This window comes from Bombus flavifrons, chromosome 1 (assembly GCF_040668555.2).
Source record: "Bombus flavifrons isolate JBK064 chromosome 1, iyBomFlav1_principal, whole genome shotgun sequence".
NCBI lineage: Eukaryota > Metazoa > Arthropoda > Insecta > Hymenoptera > Apidae > Bombus > Bombus flavifrons.
In genome coordinates this window covers 22,783,828-22,805,509 of record NC_138442.1, presented here as the reverse complement: position 1 = coordinate 22,805,509, position 21,682 = coordinate 22,783,828, and the positions used below count along the sequence as shown (strand labels likewise).

The 21,682-nt window shown below is 49.6% G+C and overlaps 1 protein-coding gene across 6 annotated transcripts in view; it reads right to left on the bottom strand.

Moving 5' to 3' along the window:
- The window catches only part of LOC138183119 (leucine-rich repeat-containing protein 24), a 227,378-nt gene that overhangs the window by 73,836 nt on the left and 131,860 nt on the right, over window positions 1–21,682 (bottom strand). For 5 of the 6 annotated variants that reach the window (XM_069119710.1, XM_069119697.1, XM_069119724.1 and 2 more), the window contains 2 exons: window positions 14,028–15,212; window positions 9,843–12,889 (listed from right to left, as the gene is read on the bottom strand). In XM_069119710.1, the coding sequence (XP_068975811.1) occupies window positions 11,695–12,889; window positions 14,028–15,007 (2,175 nt within the window). In that variant the 5' untranslated portion in view covers window positions 15,008–15,212 and the 3' untranslated portion in view covers window positions 9,843–11,694. Of the gene's footprint in view, window positions 1–9,842; window positions 12,890–14,027; window positions 15,213–21,682 lie in introns of those variants that run through there. The other variant, XR_011173990.1, reaches the window with a different exon arrangement.

The following is a 21,682-nucleotide window of genomic DNA, read 5'->3' as shown; positions in this document are numbered from 1 at the left end:
CGTTTACATAATACGCTTTATTCCCACCAACGAGCGCGGACAGCCGTGTCAAATAAATTTCTCTACGAAATATTTAATTTCACAGGACATTTGGCTTCGCTCGTCTTTTGTATCGGGCCGAGTTGAACCGCGGCCTCGGACACTCTATAAACCTGTTTACATTGGTAATGGCCGTTTAGTATGAGAAACTACGTGACAATCACGGTCTAACTTTGGCTCCCTTCTTGCTTTCCACGCGAAGTAACATTTAATCGAACACAAAGTTAAACACCATTCGTTTTTCTTTTAAATAATCGTGCTTAAACGAAATTCGCGAATACGTTCGCCTTCCGTTATTTAAACTACTTAGGAAAGGGCGAAGGAAAGGGTTGCGAGGTTTCACGAACAACCAGCAAGCAGAGGCGGTCACGTTTCGCGGTGAGTCGCTGAAAAAATGCGTGCTAGCGCTGTTTCAACATTATTGCCTTCGTCCCTTTCGATAGATTTTACAGTTACCAAGCGAGCTACTATCGTTCGATCGTCGCACCTTTCTTCCCGTGGAACTGAACTTTTATCGCCGCTCCTTTATCGGTGGCCGGTCCGAGCGCATGCAAAATTTTCCAGGCCACCGCTCGAACAGAAACAAGTCCGTATCGTGCACGCACAGCATAGGAACCGGCCAATTATTTTCACGGTGGATTTCGAGTTATCTGCGCGTGGTCGAAGACGCCATGCACCGAACTGGTAACTGCTCGGATCTCTAGATCCGGTAAGCCGCGTCGAAATTGCTTCCTCTTGCCGAAAATAACAGTTTACCGAAGTCCAGCGAAAAATTTCACGGCGTTGCGTCGTTTCTACCGTTGTACCGACAACCGCTGTTCCGTTTAAAAGGCGCACCAACGTACATATAATATGCAAAGTACACAAAGTGTCTGGACTACGTGTTTAGGTTACCATGCGTTAAGTTTTCAGCTTAAAGTTAAGGGCCGGGATGGGCTTAGGGCAAAGGGGAAGCGCAAAATTGCTTACAATTGGACATCTCTTTCGAGAAGTTGAATCGCGCTTGGTCGATGATAACAGCGTAGGGGATGACAAATATATCTCATTTTGCCGCTTTAAACGAGCAGCAAGCGGCACTTTGGATACAACCGTCGAGCAAATGACAGGATTAGGAGAAGGTGAATTTCCTGCGAACCGTTTACACTGTCCGACACGTTTCGACGAGACTCGGCTCGAGCAATTCAATAAAAAGATCACGGAGGTGGCGGTTGAATGCAAAGCCACTATAAACCTGCGCCCGTCTCGCGTCCAACGAGAGACTTAATCGTCGAATTACCGTAACAGCCGGATCTCGCCAACTACGCACGTGTTTTCGTTGGCTGGCTATAAAAGGAGAACCACCTTTGTTAACTCGTAAGCCAGAAGCGAGGTAAAAAACGAAATTCAAATTACAGGCAAGTTTTTCAAACGATTCGCCGAAACGTTACATTTGCGAGGTTAAAACGCTTTGGGAGGTAATTGCATTGCGTTGCGTTGCGTTGCAACTGCGATTGTGGGGGAAAAATCGTTGGAACGGTAAGCGGGAAAATGATATTTGTCGAAATTTTCGAACAAATATCGATTTAATGCGCGCAAACGAGCAACGACGTAAAGGATCGTTCGTTTTTCATGGAAATATTTCAGAATAAAGATAAGGACAGCGGCCTGTTTAACCAAGAATCGCGTCGCGACGTTAAACGGCGACCGACCAAAATTTACCTAACGAATTTCCGAGATCGCTTCGTAAACGAGCCTTTCGACCGCGTTTAATCCTGTCGCGCGTTAAGAGATACCGTGCCTCGAGTACCTCTAATTCGTGCACCCTCTGTGGCAATTTAATTCCCTGCAAATCCATTTTTCTTTCGACTGTAATTAACGCATAGAAGGCAAAGCTCCGCTTTGAAGTGGCGACCGAAGCGGAAAAACGAATGTAGACATTACCGTTTCTTTTTCCGAGGGAAGAGATTTGCGAGAATACGAGCCGCTCGAATCTCCGTCGCTCTACTTAAATTCTGCAAAAGTCGGGAAAGAAACGGCGGCCGGTAGCCCGGTCGTCCCACGGGACTGGTGTATCGAGCGGAGAAGAAAAGATTTGTCGTCACGATGCTGTTACGCGTTCGTCTTTAAATTTGTTTCGCTTCATCGCGCGCCCTTCCACTTTCTCCCGCAGCGATCCCAACGTTTGACGATGTCGTCGACGATGGAAGAGACCGCTGTTCCGAACCGAACTACGTAAACGTATAATTCGCTTCGAACGGTTCACGAATGTCCTAAGGATTCTCTCGTAAGAAGGAAAACGAAAGAAATTCGCGGAATAACATTTCCGAGAAGCGTATTTCGTTTGGAGGTGGCTGGTTCGTGATCGCGTATACGGGAAATTCTATTCGGCATCGCGTGCGCGCTCCTCTTACGCGATGAACGATTTTCAAAGCAAATGGTCCTATGCAAATGCATACATCGTGTTGTTTCGTATCCGAGAATCTGTCGAATCGCCGCGAATCCATTTGCAGGAAAAATGCGAGATGCCGAGGGGCCGGAGACCCGATTCTGCCAGCGTTCGCCTATTCGAGTACTCCGGCGGGGAGCGAGGATTGGAATCGGAGGGGCTGCAGAAAGAAAACGACCATTAATACAAAAGCTATTTTTATTCTTTAATCTCGTATCAGTCGTGAAAAATCCTTCGCTACATCAAAAGTACGTACGACATGTGCAGAATCGAATACATTACGTTATACACGGTAATACAAATCGTATTGCTCAATCCTTCGGAACATCGTGTGTACATGAGCGCGTGTACGTATTACATGTATACTTATATATTTATATTTATATTTATGTATATGTATATATATATATATATATATATATATATATATATATGTATATATGTATATATATATATATATATGTATGTATGTATATGAATGTGGATTCACGGAGGTGATCGCGGTGTATATATGCCGATGTATGCGCGCACGCGCGCCTATGTGTACGTGTGTGTGCACAAATGATATAGATGTGCGACTGTGTAATCGTGCGGAATCGTAATTCTGTCCGCGACGAACTTTACGGTCGAAGGGAGGGTCGAACGGGGGATCGATACGTCTGCCCTCGATTCTCCTCTTCCCCCTTACTCTTCTCTCCTCTTTTTTCCTGGCCCTTTTACCTCTTTTCTCTCCCATTTCCCAACGATTACGGCGAAGAACTTGACGCGACCTCGTCATAGTCCCATCGAAATCCTTTTGCCGTCCATGCCACGCTTCACGCGCTTCCCTACCGCTTTCCCATCGGCCACTAACATTTTTCTCCCGTCTCTCGTCCGACAGCCATGATATTCGTTACACCGCGCGAAAGGAAAACACACTGACCGAGTTTCACCAACTTGGTCGATACGTTCGTGTTCTGACTCGATTCGAGGCAATCTAAGCAGGAGGTTCGCGAGTCACGAACGCTGCAAAGCGCGAGGTTTACGCGGAGCCGGCGCTTCTTCGAGTCTCGATAGTAAACCGTGTTTCGTCGCTGAGAATCTTAATCCGATATCGCGTTTGACGCGCCATTCCAATTTGCGCTTGCTCGCGGGTTTCTGTCTTCTATCCGAAATTTAATATCATGCCTCGTATAGAATTCCAATATCGAATAATAACGGCGAATTAATAAAAAAAAAAAAAAAAAAAAAAAACCTAAACGAAACAATTCAGGTTCGGTGAAAGAAAAGGTTCGAATATTTCCATAACCCAGCCGTTTCCAGTCTACGCTCGATTTGTCGAAGACAAGGGGAAACCATCGGATGTGTCAAATAGGAAAAGCAATACGTCTACGAAGCTACGCGATTGCGGGTTGTTTCCTCGAATCGACGAAATATTTCCACGGTGCAGCCATATTTCGCAACGATGATCAAGAAGAAAGAAAAGTTGGAATAACGTTGCGCTCGAGTCGCCAGGCGTCAGAGACACCGCGATCGCGCGAGATTTGCCGTTTCCACGGAACGTTCCTCGTTCCTCGTTCCTCGTTCCTCGCGAAAATTTCGATATAAATTCTCGACAGCGTTGGTCGCGATCCATCGATCGACAAACAGGCGTCTGCTTGTATTTCATACATATATTCATAGCAGTGCTATGTAGTAGACGGTACAGCGTAGTTACACAACTCCCGGCTTCCTCGCTGCGAGCTATTCAGTTTCGTCCGACACCGGCGAAACTTTCTTCCGATGCGTTCAACAACCTGTTCTTTGATTCTCTTTGCGCTCTATCCGGTTTCGAAAGAAGGCCGAGATTACACCTGTAAACCGTTAACTGTTATTCTCCCGTGGAATAGGATGAAAATTGCGCGTATGCCCTGAAAAATAGCAAATGGATGGCTGGGATCGTGCCTGCAGATCGCGTCCAAACTCGTGGCGATGTTTGCGAAACGACGTTTGGAGTCCGGTGAAGTGGAATTTCCGTGCGGCTCTGACGAACATCATCAAGGCGACAAGCTGCAACGAGATTAAAGACTCGCGAAGAGAATGCTACTGGGATCGATTTTGCCGGAGCAGCAGTCGCGTGGGAAGTTCGATGGTGGCACGCGTCGCTCGATAATTCAACGCGTATCTCGTAACCGAACGCAAACACCAGGAAGTCGATGGACGAATCTCGTCCGACGGGCGCGTTTAATCTCGATCTCGTTTAAGCTCGATTCTCACGCGCCACTTCTCTCCCGTCAATTTCAAAAATTCGATTCCTTTCGAAAACCGAACTTCTCCGAACGGAGAAGGTATTTCACGGTTCTCGGTGTTTCAGAAGATACGCGAGTATAAGGCGAGAAGAACGACTCCGCGAGTAACAAAGTATGCTCCTGCTACGATTACGATCGTCCTCGTAGAGCGTTTCACGTTGTTGGAATAGCAATGTCGGCAAATGGAATAGGTATAGGAATAAGCAAACGATGGAAGCATTTGATCGACCTTGAAACGAGATCCGCTGTAACAGAATGAGCCGCGTTACCGCGCTGAACAACCATGATTTCGATAGCAGGGAAATAGTAGCGAATGTGCGATCGGAGATTCGAGGAGAGGCAATTGGATCTCTAACGCGACCAAAAATATCGTAACCCACGACGGTAAACACGGTTACATCGAGCAAATCGAGCATCGAGCGAAAGCGGTACCTACGGGGCACGGATCGAAGTACCGAGTCGATCAGCAAAGTCTATGAATGACGAAGGTTGACGAGCAATTTCCTGGCGTTCTATAAACACGCCTCTCGCAATTTTCACACCGCGACGAGTCCGATATCCGAAGCGAAGACAGATAAGCGGGCTGCCTCGACGTTACCCGCTGCTTTGAAACTGATCCGGGATCGGTGGCCAGCTACGCGCGGTCCATTAAATTCTAATCATCGTAATTACAGCGTATCCTTTATCGAGCCAGTCAGTGTTTGATTAAATTGAAAGTATTCGTGAAATCGACGGCAAGGAGCTGCTACCTCGTACAGCGTTGCTACGAGTTCCATATTAATTCGGTCGTCGCCTGGTCGACGGTTCCCGATCGAGGCCACCGTGCGGTTAATGTTTAATTTCGATTATGCATCGATTTAATCAACGCGGCCTGGCCTGCACTCCTCGTCCAGGAGCGGAAGCATAATTTTCAGCATATTGGAAATTGGAGAATCATCAATTTGGGAAATCGCCAGCAGAAAGCGCTGGTATAATGGCAATTTATTCGCCGCGAAGAGCGCCCATCTCCGAGGGAATAGAAAGCTGTGAATCAGCAAAAAAGGATTGGCACGATACGAAGAGTCAATGGTTTTTGATCTCTATAGGGAGGGGGCGGGGGTGACAACGACGACCAGCTTGACGATATCGTCGAAACGGTGAACCGCATTAGCGTCAAATAATTAAATCGTCGCGCGCCAATAACCATCGTTTATACCGGCTAATAATTATCACGGTCCGTTGCCACGCTCGCAACCTGTCGTTTAATCGTCGACGAACAAGCGCGTGAAAATATTCAGCCGATCAAACGGCGAGAACCTTTGCGTCTGGCGTTAAGCTTTGGAAATACACAGGGAGCGAGATAGAAAATAACGAATCGACGAATCGCGACGATTCATTATTTGCCGCGAGCAATAATGCGCGAGGACGCGTGGCTGCGTCAACGCTCGTTACCCGTCGCGTTAAACGCTAATGTAAAATCGCCGTTGATAAACGAGCGGACGCCGCGTGCAAACTTATCGCTTCGATGTTTCAGCAACGCGGCAAGATGCGCGATTACAATTTCGACGGAAGACTCTCGACGGTTTTACTAGATTCGGACGATCTATCGACTGTTAAGTTCCAACCTCGCACGAACTAGGTACGTACTAAGCGTGGATGGAAAGAGGCTGTGACAGGATGTTGCTATCCTACCGAGAGGGACGGGTTAGGTAATAAGGTTTAGATGAATTTTGGATTCGGGAACCGCGTTGCGCGTGATACGACGGAATGAGTATGGTCGTGAGACCGTAAACGGCACACTTTGCGCAGTAATACCGTAGGCCTTGCTAAACGACGCCGCTGCCAGTCCAATCTCAAGAGAATGTAGCTTTCGTTAGGACCCAGACACGCGGTTTCCATTACACCGTTACGTTACGTTACGTTACGTTGTAAATTTTGCCACAGGGAAAACGATACGGATTTCGCTGGACTCGTGACATATATAAAATCCTGCTGCCAACTCTACAGCGTTAACACCTGTCTGTAAAATCTTCGGCAACTCGTTGGAAAACCGGACATCCGTCCTGAAATCCGCGACAGCTTCGCAAGAGGATTAAACGGAAACAAGGTATACACGCGTGTCGCGGCAGAAAACAACGGCAACTATCCGAAACACGAATCCACGTCGAAGATCGTCGGGAGTCGGACGGACAAAGCTCGGCGAAAAAAGGGCTGCCGAAAACCATGGAACGGTGACGGTTGGCGCGGCAACGATCGGCATTTCGAACGATGCGCGTGCATTCGGTGCCACGGCACAGCCTCGATGCCTGTTACTAGGTGGACAACGAGCATCCGCCCTGCAAACAGTGATTATCCCGGTTGTGTCCGCGGCACAACAAGCCCTTTCAACGCGGCCACGCGCGCTTGTTCGAGCGTTTGCAGAGGCCCGTTACCGTTACCGTCGGCAACCAGGAAGAGGAGTCGGGCGATTACGATTTCGTGGCACGCGGGCACGAATCCGGAAGTCGACCGACATCGTTCGCCGATTCTGCAGGGATTCCTGGGTTTCGGCGAATTCCAATAGCCGGGCTCCGGTCGTCCGACGCGTTTCCCTACTGTCCGATCCCGTTTCTACTGTCTTCTCTGTTTCTCTATCGCGTTCGCGTAACTCGTTTAAGCTCGCCGCGCGTTTCTATACGTTCCGCAGAAGTGTATTCTGCCGTCCCCGAGGATGACAACAGCAGTCGTTCCGGATGCACGTTTCGTTCCTATGTGTTTCGCGTTCGAGTCACAGCCACCTGTTGTTTGTTGCAAAGCGAGTTGCAAAAATGGAACTCGGAGGGAAAATCGTCGTGGGTCCCCACCAACGTAGCCGAATAGGCATAGTTCGACAGACTGGTTGTTTCGCGAATATATCCTGGCGAGAAAGGACTAAAAGTTTGTTCCGGGATGAAAGAAAGAAAAGAAAAGAGAAAAAAGAAAGAAGCGAGAGAAACGATACGAGTGAAATAAAAATGTTAAGTTCGATACGTTTGCCTAATAGCGCGTCAGAGACAAAATTGAAAAACGTTGGAAAATATGAAACGAACGGCCGAAAATGGAAAATTAAATTCTATAAAATATAAGCGAACGAATCGAGGTGGAGGAAGCGCTTGTTCCGTTTAAAGCTTGCTTTTTCGCCTTTGATTGTCGCGCTACGAACGATAAATTCACCATCGATTATCGGGAGGCGAACGATTTTCATGATGCCAGTTACTACGCGAGCAAGGTCGGGAAGAGCGGCTGAAAAATGAGAAAAATTCGACGAAACGAGCGCGTCCAATTAATCCGGAAAAGGTACAACATATTCAGTGCGCGCAACATCGAGGGGGAAAATTCGAGCGAAGCCACGATAAGAGCTCTGTTGAACGCGCGGCGCGTTCCGATCGTCGATGGGAAAGTGTAAAAAAGGAGAATAAAAGAAGAAAGGACGGTAACACGCGGAGAACAAAGCGGTGTAGGTACGTGAACACGTGCGTTTTGTATATCGACGCGATGGGAAAACGAGACGAGGTTCGGGGAACATCGTAAACCTAATTCCACTCGGGGCGTGCCAAATAATCTGGACCGCGTCATAACTCAAAAAGCGGCGTTGCCGCGGTCGTGAATTGCGACGCGTCCGTGGTCGAGCAGCGACGATTTTTTTCCTGAAAATTTTATTGCTAGCCTGCGCGTGCACCGCGTACGGATGCGCCACGCAAATTATTACGTTTGATATATTGCCGTGAAATTCTTCGTCGAAACTTTCTCCCTTTTCGCTGGTTTGGCAAACCGATAAACGCGATTCGACGCCAACGAGCGGTCCCTTTCGTATCTGTCGTACGCGTGCAAGAAGAAACCGGAAGAGTATTTCCATTCGCGACTCGGAATTGGCGAAGATCGTCCTTCGACTCGCTTGGAACGTCGAGACAGAGACGGGAGACGAGCTTCGATCGATGATCGCTGATCCGACTTTCGCAAGTGCGAACGTTGACGCGACTGAACTCGATTTCCTTCGTACGAACCGAGAACATCTTCGTGGTACTCGAAAACACGGAGGAGTGTGTAGACTCGGTTCGCTTTCAGCTACCACTGATCCCAAGTATCGCTTCCTATTGTCGCGGCTAACGAAGTTTCCGTCTCGACGATCCTTTCGCCAATCACCCGGATACCCTGTAAAACGCCGTTAACGCTGATTCAAAATGTTGTGTGCGTGTGTGTGCGTGCGCGAGAGCGACGCGACGTATCGAACGAAAAATTCGAGGGGTCGTGGTATTCGGGCCGTGGTGAGCTCGGAAAGATGTGCGGATTCGAGTTCACGCTTCGAGGCGGAGAGACTGTTGATGAACACGGCCGAGGTTCGGTCCTGACCCCGCCAGACCGTAAAGCAAACGTCGTCCGTCCGTGAATCGGCCGATGATCGACAAGAGGCAGAAAAGAGGGCAGCAGCAGTTGCGTTTACGATCGCCCGAATAGACGATCGACTACTAAACGGAGCTGTGCATCCTTTCGCTGCACGTCCGACGGTCCGCCATCCGCTGATCGTAATTCGTAAACCTAGCGTTGGATCAGGCCAGATAGATAGCCCTCGAAGAACGATCGATTCGTTTAGTACCTAGATTCTAGATGAATCGATCTTGCCGCTTGATCGGTGCGACGCCAGCCTGGTTCGCGATACACCACCAACCTTGCTGCGCAGATTCGTTGAACAAATTCAGACAAAAAATGTGTGCGTCTTCTTCCTGGACGAAGATGAGGAGTCACGGTGAAAATTGTACGAGTGTTTCCCAGTCGGTTATTCGTATCGATTGGTCGAGTATCGCGAAGCAACGCGTACGATCGAACTCTTAAAAATCGGCTACACAACGATAACGAATACAGGGCGAGAAGACGGAGCGAGCGGTTGCCTGGTCACGCGTGTTAGGCTCTACGACACCTTTCAAAAAATATCTACTTTCCGCGCGTGTCCAGCGCGTGTTCTGACCAACCCTCGTTTCCGCCTATTCACATCCACGTCTGTATACTCGTATTATATATAATATGTGGACATTTACGTACGTGTGTGTCCGTTGGTTTTCGCGTTTTCCAGAGTTGGTGTACAAATTTATGCATATATATATATATATATATATATATATATATATATATATATGTATATTTAACGTGTCTGTACATGGGGCTAGGCGAGGCCCATACCGGCTCTCTCGTAATCTCGCACAGTTCACCAGTCTTAAACACCGAGTTAACGTTATTATCACTACGGTAGAATTGCTATAACCTTTCGTCGGAACATTCCAGACGGGATAGAGCGTGTTCGTTTCTTGCGAAACCGACGAGCAGTAGACTCTAATAACGATACAATTGGTTAGCCTAAAGAGGAAGTGACCAGGAGATGGAACGGTGGATGAAGGGGGTGAAGGATGCGTATGAACTTGAGCAGATATCGAGCGAGTCCTCTCGAGGGACTCGTAAACCAGGAGAGTATTCTCGTTTCTTCTCCGTCGTATCCTTTTTTCGCTTCGAAAGCACGCTTCTCTCTCGCGCTTTGCGCTCGTCTTACCGCCTACAGTGGCTGCAAACGAGTTGCTATTCCACGCATTTGCATCTCTTACTTTTAAACGTACCGTGTACGATGAAAGACGTCCATTTCAACGAGGCAAAAGAGTTTGCGTTTGTTAACGGAAGAATATTCTTAAGCTTTAAGGTCGGTAGTACGCCATTCGGTATTTTACTCTCCACTACACGCTCCTTTGTAATTTCTTTCGTTTCTTACACTTTGACACACACTCGTCCCACTCGTCCCCTATGTACATACAAACAATTTCTCTCAACTATTTCATCGAGGATTCCCGCGCCATCAAACGCATAACTTTGACAAAGTTGACCACCGTTGCCAACCAGCGAGCAAAGTTATGGTTCGTTCCAGGAACGTTTCCAATTTCCGGCTGTAGTCGGAGTGACAGATCGCAATAATACGAGCGAGCGTAAAGGGCGAGCTTTCTTCGGTACGTGGACAGATCAGCTTCGATCGGACTGCGCGATCGGATCAGCCGGTTTTCAAAATTCCGACTGCGCTCGCGGCCCTTCGTTTGCGTTCGTCGGCTTCCGTAAGCTCTTGGAAAATTCGATTCCTCTGATCGGTGCACCGCTCGCGTAACCCTCGTTCCGGCAAATTCCATTGCCAAGCGAGGCTGGCGAGAATGGTCGAGATCTGCGTTCCGGAACCATGCGAAAATTCCCTGCACCAGTCGCCATCGAACTTGCATCCACGTCGATCGTTCGACAACGCCGAAAAATCGCTCGCTCGCTCTTCTATTTTGCGAATTTTGCTCGACTAACCGAGCTCGTATAATTTCAACGCAGAATTTCGTGAATTTCCCTATGCTCTCCTCTCCGACAAACAACTCGAATTTTTCGCCAAAAGTTCTATACCGAAAACGGTTTTTACGACGCTTTTCACCTGGAAAAAGCTGGTGAAAAATCCGCTGCCGCGTTCGAACGTTGCCCCCCTCCCACTTTGCGGGGTAGACGATTTGATTGAGGCTGTTCCTCGAACACGGAGACCTGTTACTAACAAGAAATTATTATCCGCAGACACGTGATTCGGGACGCCTGGGAAGCCCCGCACCTGATTAATCCATTACGTTTCCGTTGCTCCGGCTCCTTTTGTTGTTCCTGCTCAACCGGCATTTTAGCCGCACGACGTCTGATATCTATTCTCGCAAACGACGACGACGACGACGACGACGACGACGACCACGACGTAGCTCTCTGTCGAGTTTCTTGTTCTGCCAATCGTGTCCGTGCCTTGTTTCCCTTGGATTAATTTGTCCGAACGTACGTCCCGACAGTTTCCTCGGTTCGTGTATGCGACAGATCCGCTGTCTCTGCTCTGCCCCCGGGAACCGAGATAATCGGATTCGAAACGACCCGGCGGCCTTCTCCTCTATGCGCGAGCCGTCTTCGTGTCGTCGAACCCGAGTTCTCTTAGACGTCCATCGCGTCGCCAACGTATCCCTCGTCGGGACTTTCCGGATGATGAGGCGGCTGAAGATCGTCCGCCCTGGCGGCGGCTGCCGCGGCAGCTTCCCGGGCAGTTTTGCTTAATAGCGATCTCGGCGACAGCGGCGTCGTCTCGCCTCTGTAGGCGGCTGGGGGAGAGGGAATGAACGGTACCTCGGGGAACACGGCGACCGGCGACACCGGGGACACGGGGAGCTGCTGCTGAATGGGTTGCTCGACCGGTTGAATCGGTTGCGATTGTTGAGCGGGGTAAGGGTATCCCTCGGCGGTGTACCTGGTGTCGGTTCGAGGCAGCACGGGGTCGTATCCTGGCGATCTGGCGAGGAACTCCGCTTCCCTCGAGTACCTGGCTGGTGGCGCGACCGCCGAACCTTCCACGGGCATCCTCTGTCTGAGACGCGGTAGCGTGCTCGCGGCGCTGAAAGGGATCTTCGGTAGGCCAAAGTTGAGCGGGTAACCGTCTTGATCGAGATAGCTCAGCTGTGGGATATTCGCTGGTCGTAGATCGGGTTGCAACGGGTATCCGGAGTCGTATTCCAGGATCTGTCTGTCACCGGGCTGATGGCGATACAACTGACCGTATCCGACGTCCGTCGTCTCCGGCACCTCGTTTATCAGATCTGGTTCCGTCAGATACTTGGAAACTGGGCTGCAGTACGGTTCCTCCAGGTTTCTGTGCTCTCTGCGTTCGAGAGTCGCGGCTCGGTTCAACTCTCGTTCGGTGTACGAAACCATCTGCTGGTGCTCGAGCCCGATCAAGCTGCCGTTGCCCTTTCGGCACGGCAAACTGGTGGCGGTATCCTTGGTGATAGGCATAACAGATTTGTTCTGCGATACCAGAGCTTTCGAGTTCCTTTTGCGGTCGCGACGACGTTTCCGCACGCAAAACACTATGCTACCGATCAGAGAGCCCAGGGCAAACAGAGTGCCCAGCAGAGCACCAGCAGCTATGGCCACCACGTATCCCGATCTTGAGCGATCGTTTGGCGGTTCCACGGTTATTTTCTCCTGGAACAGCACTCGCAAAGATAAATTCGCCTCCGCGGACCCCGCTCCGTTCTCCGCTATGCACGTGTACGTGCCCTCGTTCAAAGTCTCCACGGAGTAGAGTAGCAGAGTGCTGCTCGTGTTGATCCCGCCGCGCTGCCTGTAGACGTACCTGCAACGAATCGTCAAACTCAAATCAACAAGTCGTGTTGCTTTTCTTATACTTTTGATACATAGATCTCTGCTGTAGAGATAGAGATAGAGATAGATAGATAGATAGATAGAAAGAGAGAGAGAGAGAGAGAGAGAGAGAGAGAGAGAGAGGGAGTGTGGAAAACGCAAGTTGGCAGTTGGTAAGGGTGTAATGGCGAAGTTAACCTTTCGCCGCGATTGAATTTGTATAATTTGAAATTAGAATGCTGTCCCCGCTAACGATAGCTCTGTTCGCCTTTCGTCAGAACTATGGCGGTTAAAACGCCTTAGAAATTTCATGGAATCGCGCCATACGCGCTCGATTGGAAACGAGCTTGTTTAAAATCGTACTTTCGAAAACGCGTCGCGACACACCGTTTGCGATTTAAACTGTATGGCGACCGCGATACGCCGGCTTCGCGCCGTTTGGCCCCGTTCGCCACCCTCCTTTTTCACTCTTCTGGCCGTCGTGCGCAATTTGAATTATTAACGAGGCGCAAGTATCGTTAACGGCGGGGTGAAAAGCACTCGTGCTTTCGTGTCACCGGACAGGCATAACAGCCCTGGAAAAATTCACGCGGGAAAACCATTGAAATTCTACGGAGACGTCGTTAAAAATTCGTGGTACGAGGACGAACCCGGCGTCGCCGCGCCGTTAATTAGAATACTTTCGTGATTAACGACCGTGACGAGCGTCTTTTCGAAGAGCTGGAATTCGACGTCGAATCGCGACGCTGTTCGCAACGCAATTTTCACGGACAATTTGCCGGCGTAATAACAAGCTGCAAGAAACACGCGCTGGGTCGGCTATATCGCTATAGCGAGGAATTTTCAACGGAGGAAATACTCGAACGTTATCGAAGTTTTATTTAGATTGCGAACGATCGCGACCGAACGTCGCTTTGTTCGCGATGCTTCTCGTTGTGGTCGAGTCGCGTCGCGTCGCGTCCATGAGAATCAACAGCTGGAATTGCTTTTGCACGAGAAACTTTAACATCGCCTGCGGTTCGACGATACTGGCAACGAATATTTCGAAGGTTTAGCGGTTCGGTGAGTCGGTGATTGGCTATTTATTTAGCCAACTTTGAGATTGAAGTTCGAAAGGAGGCTGCACTTACCGGGGAAAGGTGGTAGCCGAGGAAGCGGAGAGCGTGTCGTTCTCGTTCTGGAGTTCGCAGAGTTCGCCGTTGAACCACCAGGTGAGCTTGGCAGCCGGGACGGCGTAAACGTCGCACTTGAGCGTAACGTTGTCTCCCTCGTAGGCCTCCACTCGGTTCCGTAGCTCGATCCGTGGCAGGCAAGCGAGTTCGTTGACGGTCTTGATCTGTTTGCCGCGGAGTTTGGCAGGAGCGTCGCAGACGGGGTCGGACTCCTGAGGGGCGGCCGGCGCGGATTCCTTGAGCCAAGCTTGCGTGGCCTGCAGACGACAATCGCAGACCCAGGGATTGTTGTGCAGCGTGAGTCCGCGGAGGCTGCCGCCTAGGGGCAGCGTGCGTTCGGGCACGCGAGTCAACCGATTGCCGTCGAGTCGTAGCCACTCGAGCAGATGAAGGCCGTCGAACGCCCCCTGCTCGATATTCTCCAGCCGGCAGTGGCTCAATTCCAGGTTGGTCAGATGCGGCAGATGCTGGAACGCTGCTGCACGGATCTCCCGTATAGGATTGCCGTTGAGCAGTAGCTTCATCAGATTCGAGTAGGAGGGGAAAGTTTCGCTAGGTATCTCCTCGATCAGATTCTCCGAGAGATCCAACTCCACCAGCCCCACCAGACCGACGAACGCTCTGGCTGCTATATGGCTGATGTGCGATCTACTCAGGTACAGTCGTTGCAGATTGATCAAGCCGAGCGCGTGAAAGCATTCCGGCGGCAGACTGACCAGATGATTGTTCGACAGATCCAACACCTGGGTCTCCTCTCTGGCGCCTTGGGGAAGTCCCTTGAGGTCTCGATTCGCGCACTCCACCCACTCTTTCCCGCTCTTCCACTTGCACGTGCACATGTCCGGGCAGCCCTCCACCACCGGCCACGTCCACGATAACAGCATCATCGTCCCGAGAAGCGCGCCTCTCCACCACCATGCTCGCACACTCCAGCACATTGTGTTTCGTTCCTCGAGATCTCCAGCGACCCGCTCTCTCTCTCTCTCTCTATCTCATCTTCTACTCGATCTCGTTTCACGCTTTCATCTCTACTTTGGCCTTCCGCCGGTGCTTCGTCTCGCCGAAAACATCGCCAGCGATCCCCTCGTCCTCCAAGATGGTTGGTCCGGTCTGCAAACTCGTCGGGCCGACGCGGTCGATCTCCTGAAACAACAAGAATCATCGATCGACGATTAGTCGAAGCCGATTCTCGATCGTTCCACTGCATACTGGGGAAAAAAAAAAAAAAAGAAAAAAGAATAACGAAGAAATTTGGCGTTAACGAGCTCCCCGTCCTACAACTTCTAACCGCGTAGGAGATGCCACACCCCCGGAGACGCTATTTCTTTACCTGCCGGTAACAACCCGATCGACGATATTTTCATATCTAGGTAACTAATGGTGCTTCGTTTTAGACAGCTGGCTCGCAGTGTGCACATGCTCTCCGTAAATGAGCGCAGCTATTCCACCCGCCTGCACATACACGCTCTTTAAAACGACGAGGTTAGCGCGTTCATCATCGTACAAAAATTTATGAGCTTACAACGAACGCACGAAAAATAGGTCAGAAGGTTCCATCGAGGCTTTATATTTTTCAAACGAGCTCGTTCTATTTGCTACTTCGCCAGTTCCGGGTTCGTGATGTCTAACGCAAGGCAAAAAAAAAGAAGGGGGGGGAAGAAAAAACGAAGAAGCAGTAAAAAGGAAAAAAAGAAAGAAAGAAAGAAAGAAAGAAAGAAAGAAAGAAAGATAGAAAGAAAGAAAGATAGAAAGAAACGTAAAGTAAAACAAGGAACGCTTTTCGTCGCTCGACGATTAATTAATAATAACGTCGTGAAAGCATCGACTTTGCACAACGAGGCGTGTAATTGGTTGGAAATTCAGCGTTCGTGGCACCCATGAAACAGATACCGTTGACGTTTCCATAGATTGGCGTAGGTACTGTTCTCTAATTGACGTAGTGCGTATTGATAATTAATCGTCCGACCCCGCGGTACATTTTGAACGAGGCATCGGAGCGCGTACCAATCGACGCGTCACGCCGCATCGACGCAAAGCGAGTAAGTAGGCGGTACGTGTACTTGAAAATTAGGCCGTGATAGCGGCGTCCTTAGTTGCAAGACACGGGATCCGAGTTCGCTTCTCCGTAGGACACCGAGTCTCGATCGTAAACCCGGGAGCTCGTAAAGTTGGCGCGGAACCTTTCCTATAATCGATTCATCTCGCCGAAACGATGGTCGTTTCAACGTCTGACGTTCTCCACGGCGGGAACCTATCTCGTTCCCTCCCAAATGTTTGATTAGCCATCGACGAACGATCTACGGATTTGTCGCGATGAAAATTCAACGACGTAGCGTTATTATCGCGAGGAACGAAATAGCTGTTAGTTAGAATTAACCGTTCTAAGCTAGCATCGGAAACAGATAGAGCGTTTCGCCGATGGATCGGATCAGAGTAACGAGAATTCGATCTTCCGGCTGGGAGAAAGCTGGCAACCTTGACGAAAGCGGAGTACGCAAAGCTGCCCGTCCGTATCTTTCGCTCGTAAAAGTGCGATCAGGAATCGGCGAGGAGGATGGAGTTCTGCCGGCGAGAGAGCCGGGCGTATTTTATGGAAAAATCTGGCCCGCGTTAGGCTGCGCAAAACTTGGAAAATCTTGGCGAGACGGGTGCGAGGACGAGAGAAGGGATTCAGCGAGAGTAGGAAAGTGTGTAGTCGGAGGACTTTGAAAGTGGGAGTGGAGAGGCGATGGGGGAAACCGAGAAGGAGCAAGAAAGAGCAGAGTGTATCGCGTTGCGAGGAAACTCGTCGCATAAACGAGAAGTTAATCCCTTTAGGAAGTGTTTTTCCAGCTTTGATATGCTCGCGCCACCGCGTCGTTTCGTATTCCGAACGGACGAGTCCTCTTCTCGAGTGAATATCGCGGAGGAAACTGCGGGTTTCGCGAAAACCGGAGTTCCGCCGTGGTAGACGGAGCAAATGGAAATTGTTCCTCTTCGACGTGTTAAATCCACCGCCATGGCAAATCCTCTTTGCCGCGATGTCGAAGTGCTGAAATCGCGGTCCATTAGCGAAATCTCCAAGATCGAGCGGATACAAGCACGGGTCAAGAGCTGTTCGATATCGATGAAGGTAGAATCCTCGTTTAGTCGAACATTCGACGAGAGACGCTAGAAAGAGTATCGGAAAAGAAACGGAAGACGAAATCCTCGGTGCGGCCAACGATCGAACAGAAACAGCGAGCAACTGCAACTATCGAATAACCGTGGAAACACGGTCGGAGCTGGGTTCGGAGTGCGCGAAAGAAAGCGTCGGCAAGTTGGCGAGGGAGAAACGGCGAGACGTTTGGTCGGCGAAAAAGGTGGCGGACGATGCGGACAACCGACGGAGCGGAGAGATGGGAGTATAGCGAAGAGGCGAGGGGCGAGAGCGTGTGCATCCTGACGGCGAAGACGTCGACTGGAGAAGAAACACTCCTGGCGGCGCGGGGTGGCGACCGATATCAGGATATCGGAATATCGAGCGGCCGCGCCGCGACCTGGCGTGGCGGTTAGGCGCGCAAACCCCACGATTTTTCGTGGCTTTATTCCAGCATGCCCCGTTCAACGAGGTTTCCCAGCGGCTCTGGTGCAAAGGGAGGCCTCCAGGATATTGCCTGCTCGACATTTCCAATCCAATATCTACTATCGCCGCTTTTTTCCTCCGCAATTCCGACGATGCTCCTTCTAACGCGCTAACGTTTCCCTTGCCTCTGGCAAACCAACGTCTTCGCGTCGTTCCTCGTCGATCGGATCCAGCGGACCACACAGCATTAAGAAGATCACGCTTCTTCGATGCCCAGCATCGTTGGCATGTTCGTAGTCCAAACTGTCGAGCGAAATTTATTACCGTCGCTGTTCGCCGAAACTATCGTAGACGGCCTTTCTGCGTCTCTCCTCCGAATTTGTCCGGTTTGACGAGCAACGGTCCAAGTCGACTTTTGTATCTTCGAACAGCGTATCGTACGCGAAGGGAATACGTCGATGGTAGAGGAAGAAGGTTCTCTGTACGCAGCACGTTTCTACTTTGGACGTGCCTAATCGAAATGCGCGTCGGGGGAAAGCTTCCATTGCCAAGACTTCTATCTCCGTGGGATCGTTTGGGTCGAATAAACAAATGGGGACCGCTCGACAGACACCTCGTAGAATTCGTAAAGACGAAGTGGAGTGGCACAGGCCTACCACTAATGAAATTCGAACCTAAATACCTCTGACGTGGAAACGCTTGAAATACCGTGGCAATTCCACTCGTATTTCCCGATTTTGTCGAATTCCCTCTCTTATCGGATAGGCGAAACCAACGTGTCTATCACCCGCGGAACGGCCTGCGTTTATTAAGCCGGTAATGATAAAATCGTAGGTGGAAGGTCTCGCTGAAAGAGACCCGAACAAGACGAGAGTCGCGATAGCTTTCGGATCGTTCTTTATCGGTTGGTAACGCAAAACCTGTAGACGAAAGAAAAAGAAATGTCTGAACTCGAAACAGAGAGAAGAGCTGATTAAATCGAAGGATACGAGACGCGCGAAACATTGCACAAGGATGATAAATTGGTCGCTCGGCGATATCCGGTCACCGAATATCAGCGAAAACCATCCGGTTCGACTGAAATTTCATGAACTTTTTAGCGACGTTAAACGACGTTAAACGACGTTAAACGACATTAAACGACGTTAAACGACTTCTACTTTTCAAACGGCGGCCAAAATACTTTCACCGGTTCGCCGAGATATCCACCGGTTAAACGACCGCTCTTAAAAAGGCGCAAAAAATTGCCAGATACTAGGTATAAAACGCGCTGTGTCACGGCTGTTTCTTCCTCCGTTCTAGTCGAACCAGCCCTGACACCCTAGCCATTCGCGCGAAAATGAAAGAGGAGACGAAAAATGGGAATTCGATGTATTCTCGATAGCATTTCCGATAAACTGGATGCCGCGCCGCGTCTTCGAGAATCCAACTTGGAGTTTCTTGCCTGCCGCGAAGAAGGTAATGGTCTCTATCGCGACACGAATTCAACGACGAGCGTTCGTCGAGACGAAGAAAAACGCCAGTGGGGAAATATTCGCAGACTTGCCGAGATACGAGCATCGCACGAAGATGGAAAATGCTAGTGGAACGAAAGAAACGGTGATTCTACGCTCGAATTAAATATCGTGCGAACGAATTGTTTATGAACGTTCGCAACGTTCGCAACGTTCGTATTCGTGGCTAGAGAAATAAATAACGTATCGTATCGGATCGGATCGGATCGGATCATTGCGAAAGTTTCTTTCGTTTTAGAAGGAAAGGACAGATGCGCGACATTTCTTGCCGCGATAGAATCGCGCGTCTATTATTTCCTCGTAAAAGGAAAGAAAGTTTCGGGACGACCCGATACTTTGATCGTGCCAGTCGAGCCGTCGAACGAGAATAAAGCGAATCGGAAAAAAGCAGAGACGGGGAGCGTTCCTCGGAGAACGAGACAACGAGTAAGAATACAAACGAATTTAATTAACATCGACCCGTGATTGGCCACATTAAGCGTCGCTGGACAAAGGAGAAGCGGTGACAAAAGAGTCGACGAGATATTCGTTAAAGTTGCTTGCATCCGATCGAGGCTGTTGTTCGTGGCTCTTCTACCGAGAAAAAGGCCATCAAAGTCTTCGTCCTCGACTTACAATACCCTAGACGAACAAGAGGACAACCTACGGGTCTCTCATCGATCCGACCGAGTGGACCAAATCCACCCTTATTTCTCCCACTCCGCCGCTAGAGGTTCCCAAACTTTCGGATATTCGCTTCTCTTTTTCCTTCTTCTTTTTTCGAATATCTGCCGCGATCTTTGCCCGTGCAACGGTATTTTACTCGTTCCGAATGGAACGAAACTAACAGGATATCGGACAGTCTGCGATTAGGTGGTCGCTGATTTCGATGAACGAATGTTTCCTTCTTAAACGTAGGAAGCCGCATGTATTGGCTGGCGTTCCGATTTCCAGCGACCAGACGATTTATCAAGCTTGAGAACCTCTTGCTTTTAACCCTCGTTCCCTCGCTCGCCCTTGGAATCTTCCACCTTTTCAATCTTCTCCTCGACCGTTCTTCTTCGGTTTACTCGGATTCTTTTCGTCTGCGGAAACCCAGAAGCGTAAACAACTACGACGGCGCACCGAAATCACTCGGACGCTGACGTCGAAAGACGCGGGTACTAATCCCGACGAGGAAACTGGCTTCCCTCTCGATCGTTGCTCCAGACTCTCTGTTCTCAAGCTTCTCGTCCGGATTTCATGCATTTAAAGCACCATTTATCAATTCTCTTAGCCAATTACAAGCACGATTATTGCGAATCGCGTCCGTTATAAATCGGTGAGAACGGTACGTGGACGCGTGACAGGCTTACAAACCTTCCATGAAAGATGAATCCCGTGGCATTTTCGCGGCGAGTCGTAAACCTCGGTTTTTCGCAGTAAAACGGGTTTACCCAGCGTGACCAATTTTTTCTATCGGCGAAGAATCGGCGAAGAATCGGCGCGGTCGTTCCGGTTCGCGTTTCAAAAATTTCTACTCGCGCGATTCGATTCCATAAAACTGGAAGAACGGAGATAACGGCGGATCAAACCTGGAATCGGGAATGTCCTCGTTCGATTCGCCAACGGTCGATCTACGGAATTCGGCAATTTTACGCTCAGTTCGAGCAGATTGTATTTAAAAAAAGACAAACGCAAACGCGCGTCTCTTATCTTCTCCTCGTCGGCCTGCCAACGATAGAACAACGTCGGTTACGATTTCAAAGAATCGTGTCGTACGAAAGAAGACGAAAGAAGAAGAAAAAAAAGAAGAAAAATGGGAATTTTCTTTCGATCCGGTACCGGCTATCCTTTCGAAGATGGTGTGCACTTTGATTTTTCATCCATCTTCCCTTCACCTTACCTTGGTGCCTTTCTTACCGTACGAAATCCGTTCTCGCGCCAACTTTTGGAATTCTATCGCGTGGCTCGAGATTCATTCGCTGACGTTATCGTTACGTTTAATGCATCCTTGGCATGCTACGCATCGTCTCGATTCTTTCAGACCTTGATACGTGACGACGCTTTGATGTCTCTGCTCGTTCCATATTATAGGTATCCCTTCGGAAATGAAAAATATAGGATTTCCGTTTCTAAGATGGTTCGATTGGCGAAATTGAAGATGATCGGAGGCTAATAAGGTACGAAACTCGTTTCGTCCTGGATATTCCACCGTCTATTACGTATTTTCAATTTCGCGACTAATAGAAAAATTGGGAAACGAGTCGACCAGTAAGTAAAAAGTAAGATACAAGTATCCCATAAGTGTCACACGGATTCTGACCGAAGATCGAAAAGCCAAGATTATCGAAAAGCAGATCAGGATCGATTTTGCGGAATCGATTCGCCTTCGAGCAATCGGCCATGATAAGCGTCCGAGTCAAGTTGGAGAGGGATGCTCGCGTTCACCGACGAGACGCGAGTTCCTAGCTACGTTTCCCGCATAATTATGCCGTAATTCGGGTCGCCAGTGAATCCCACGGAGTCTAACCTAGTTTCCAATGCGATGCAACTTCCGTATCGAACGTTATCGTCCTTTCGTTTTCCTCGTGCGA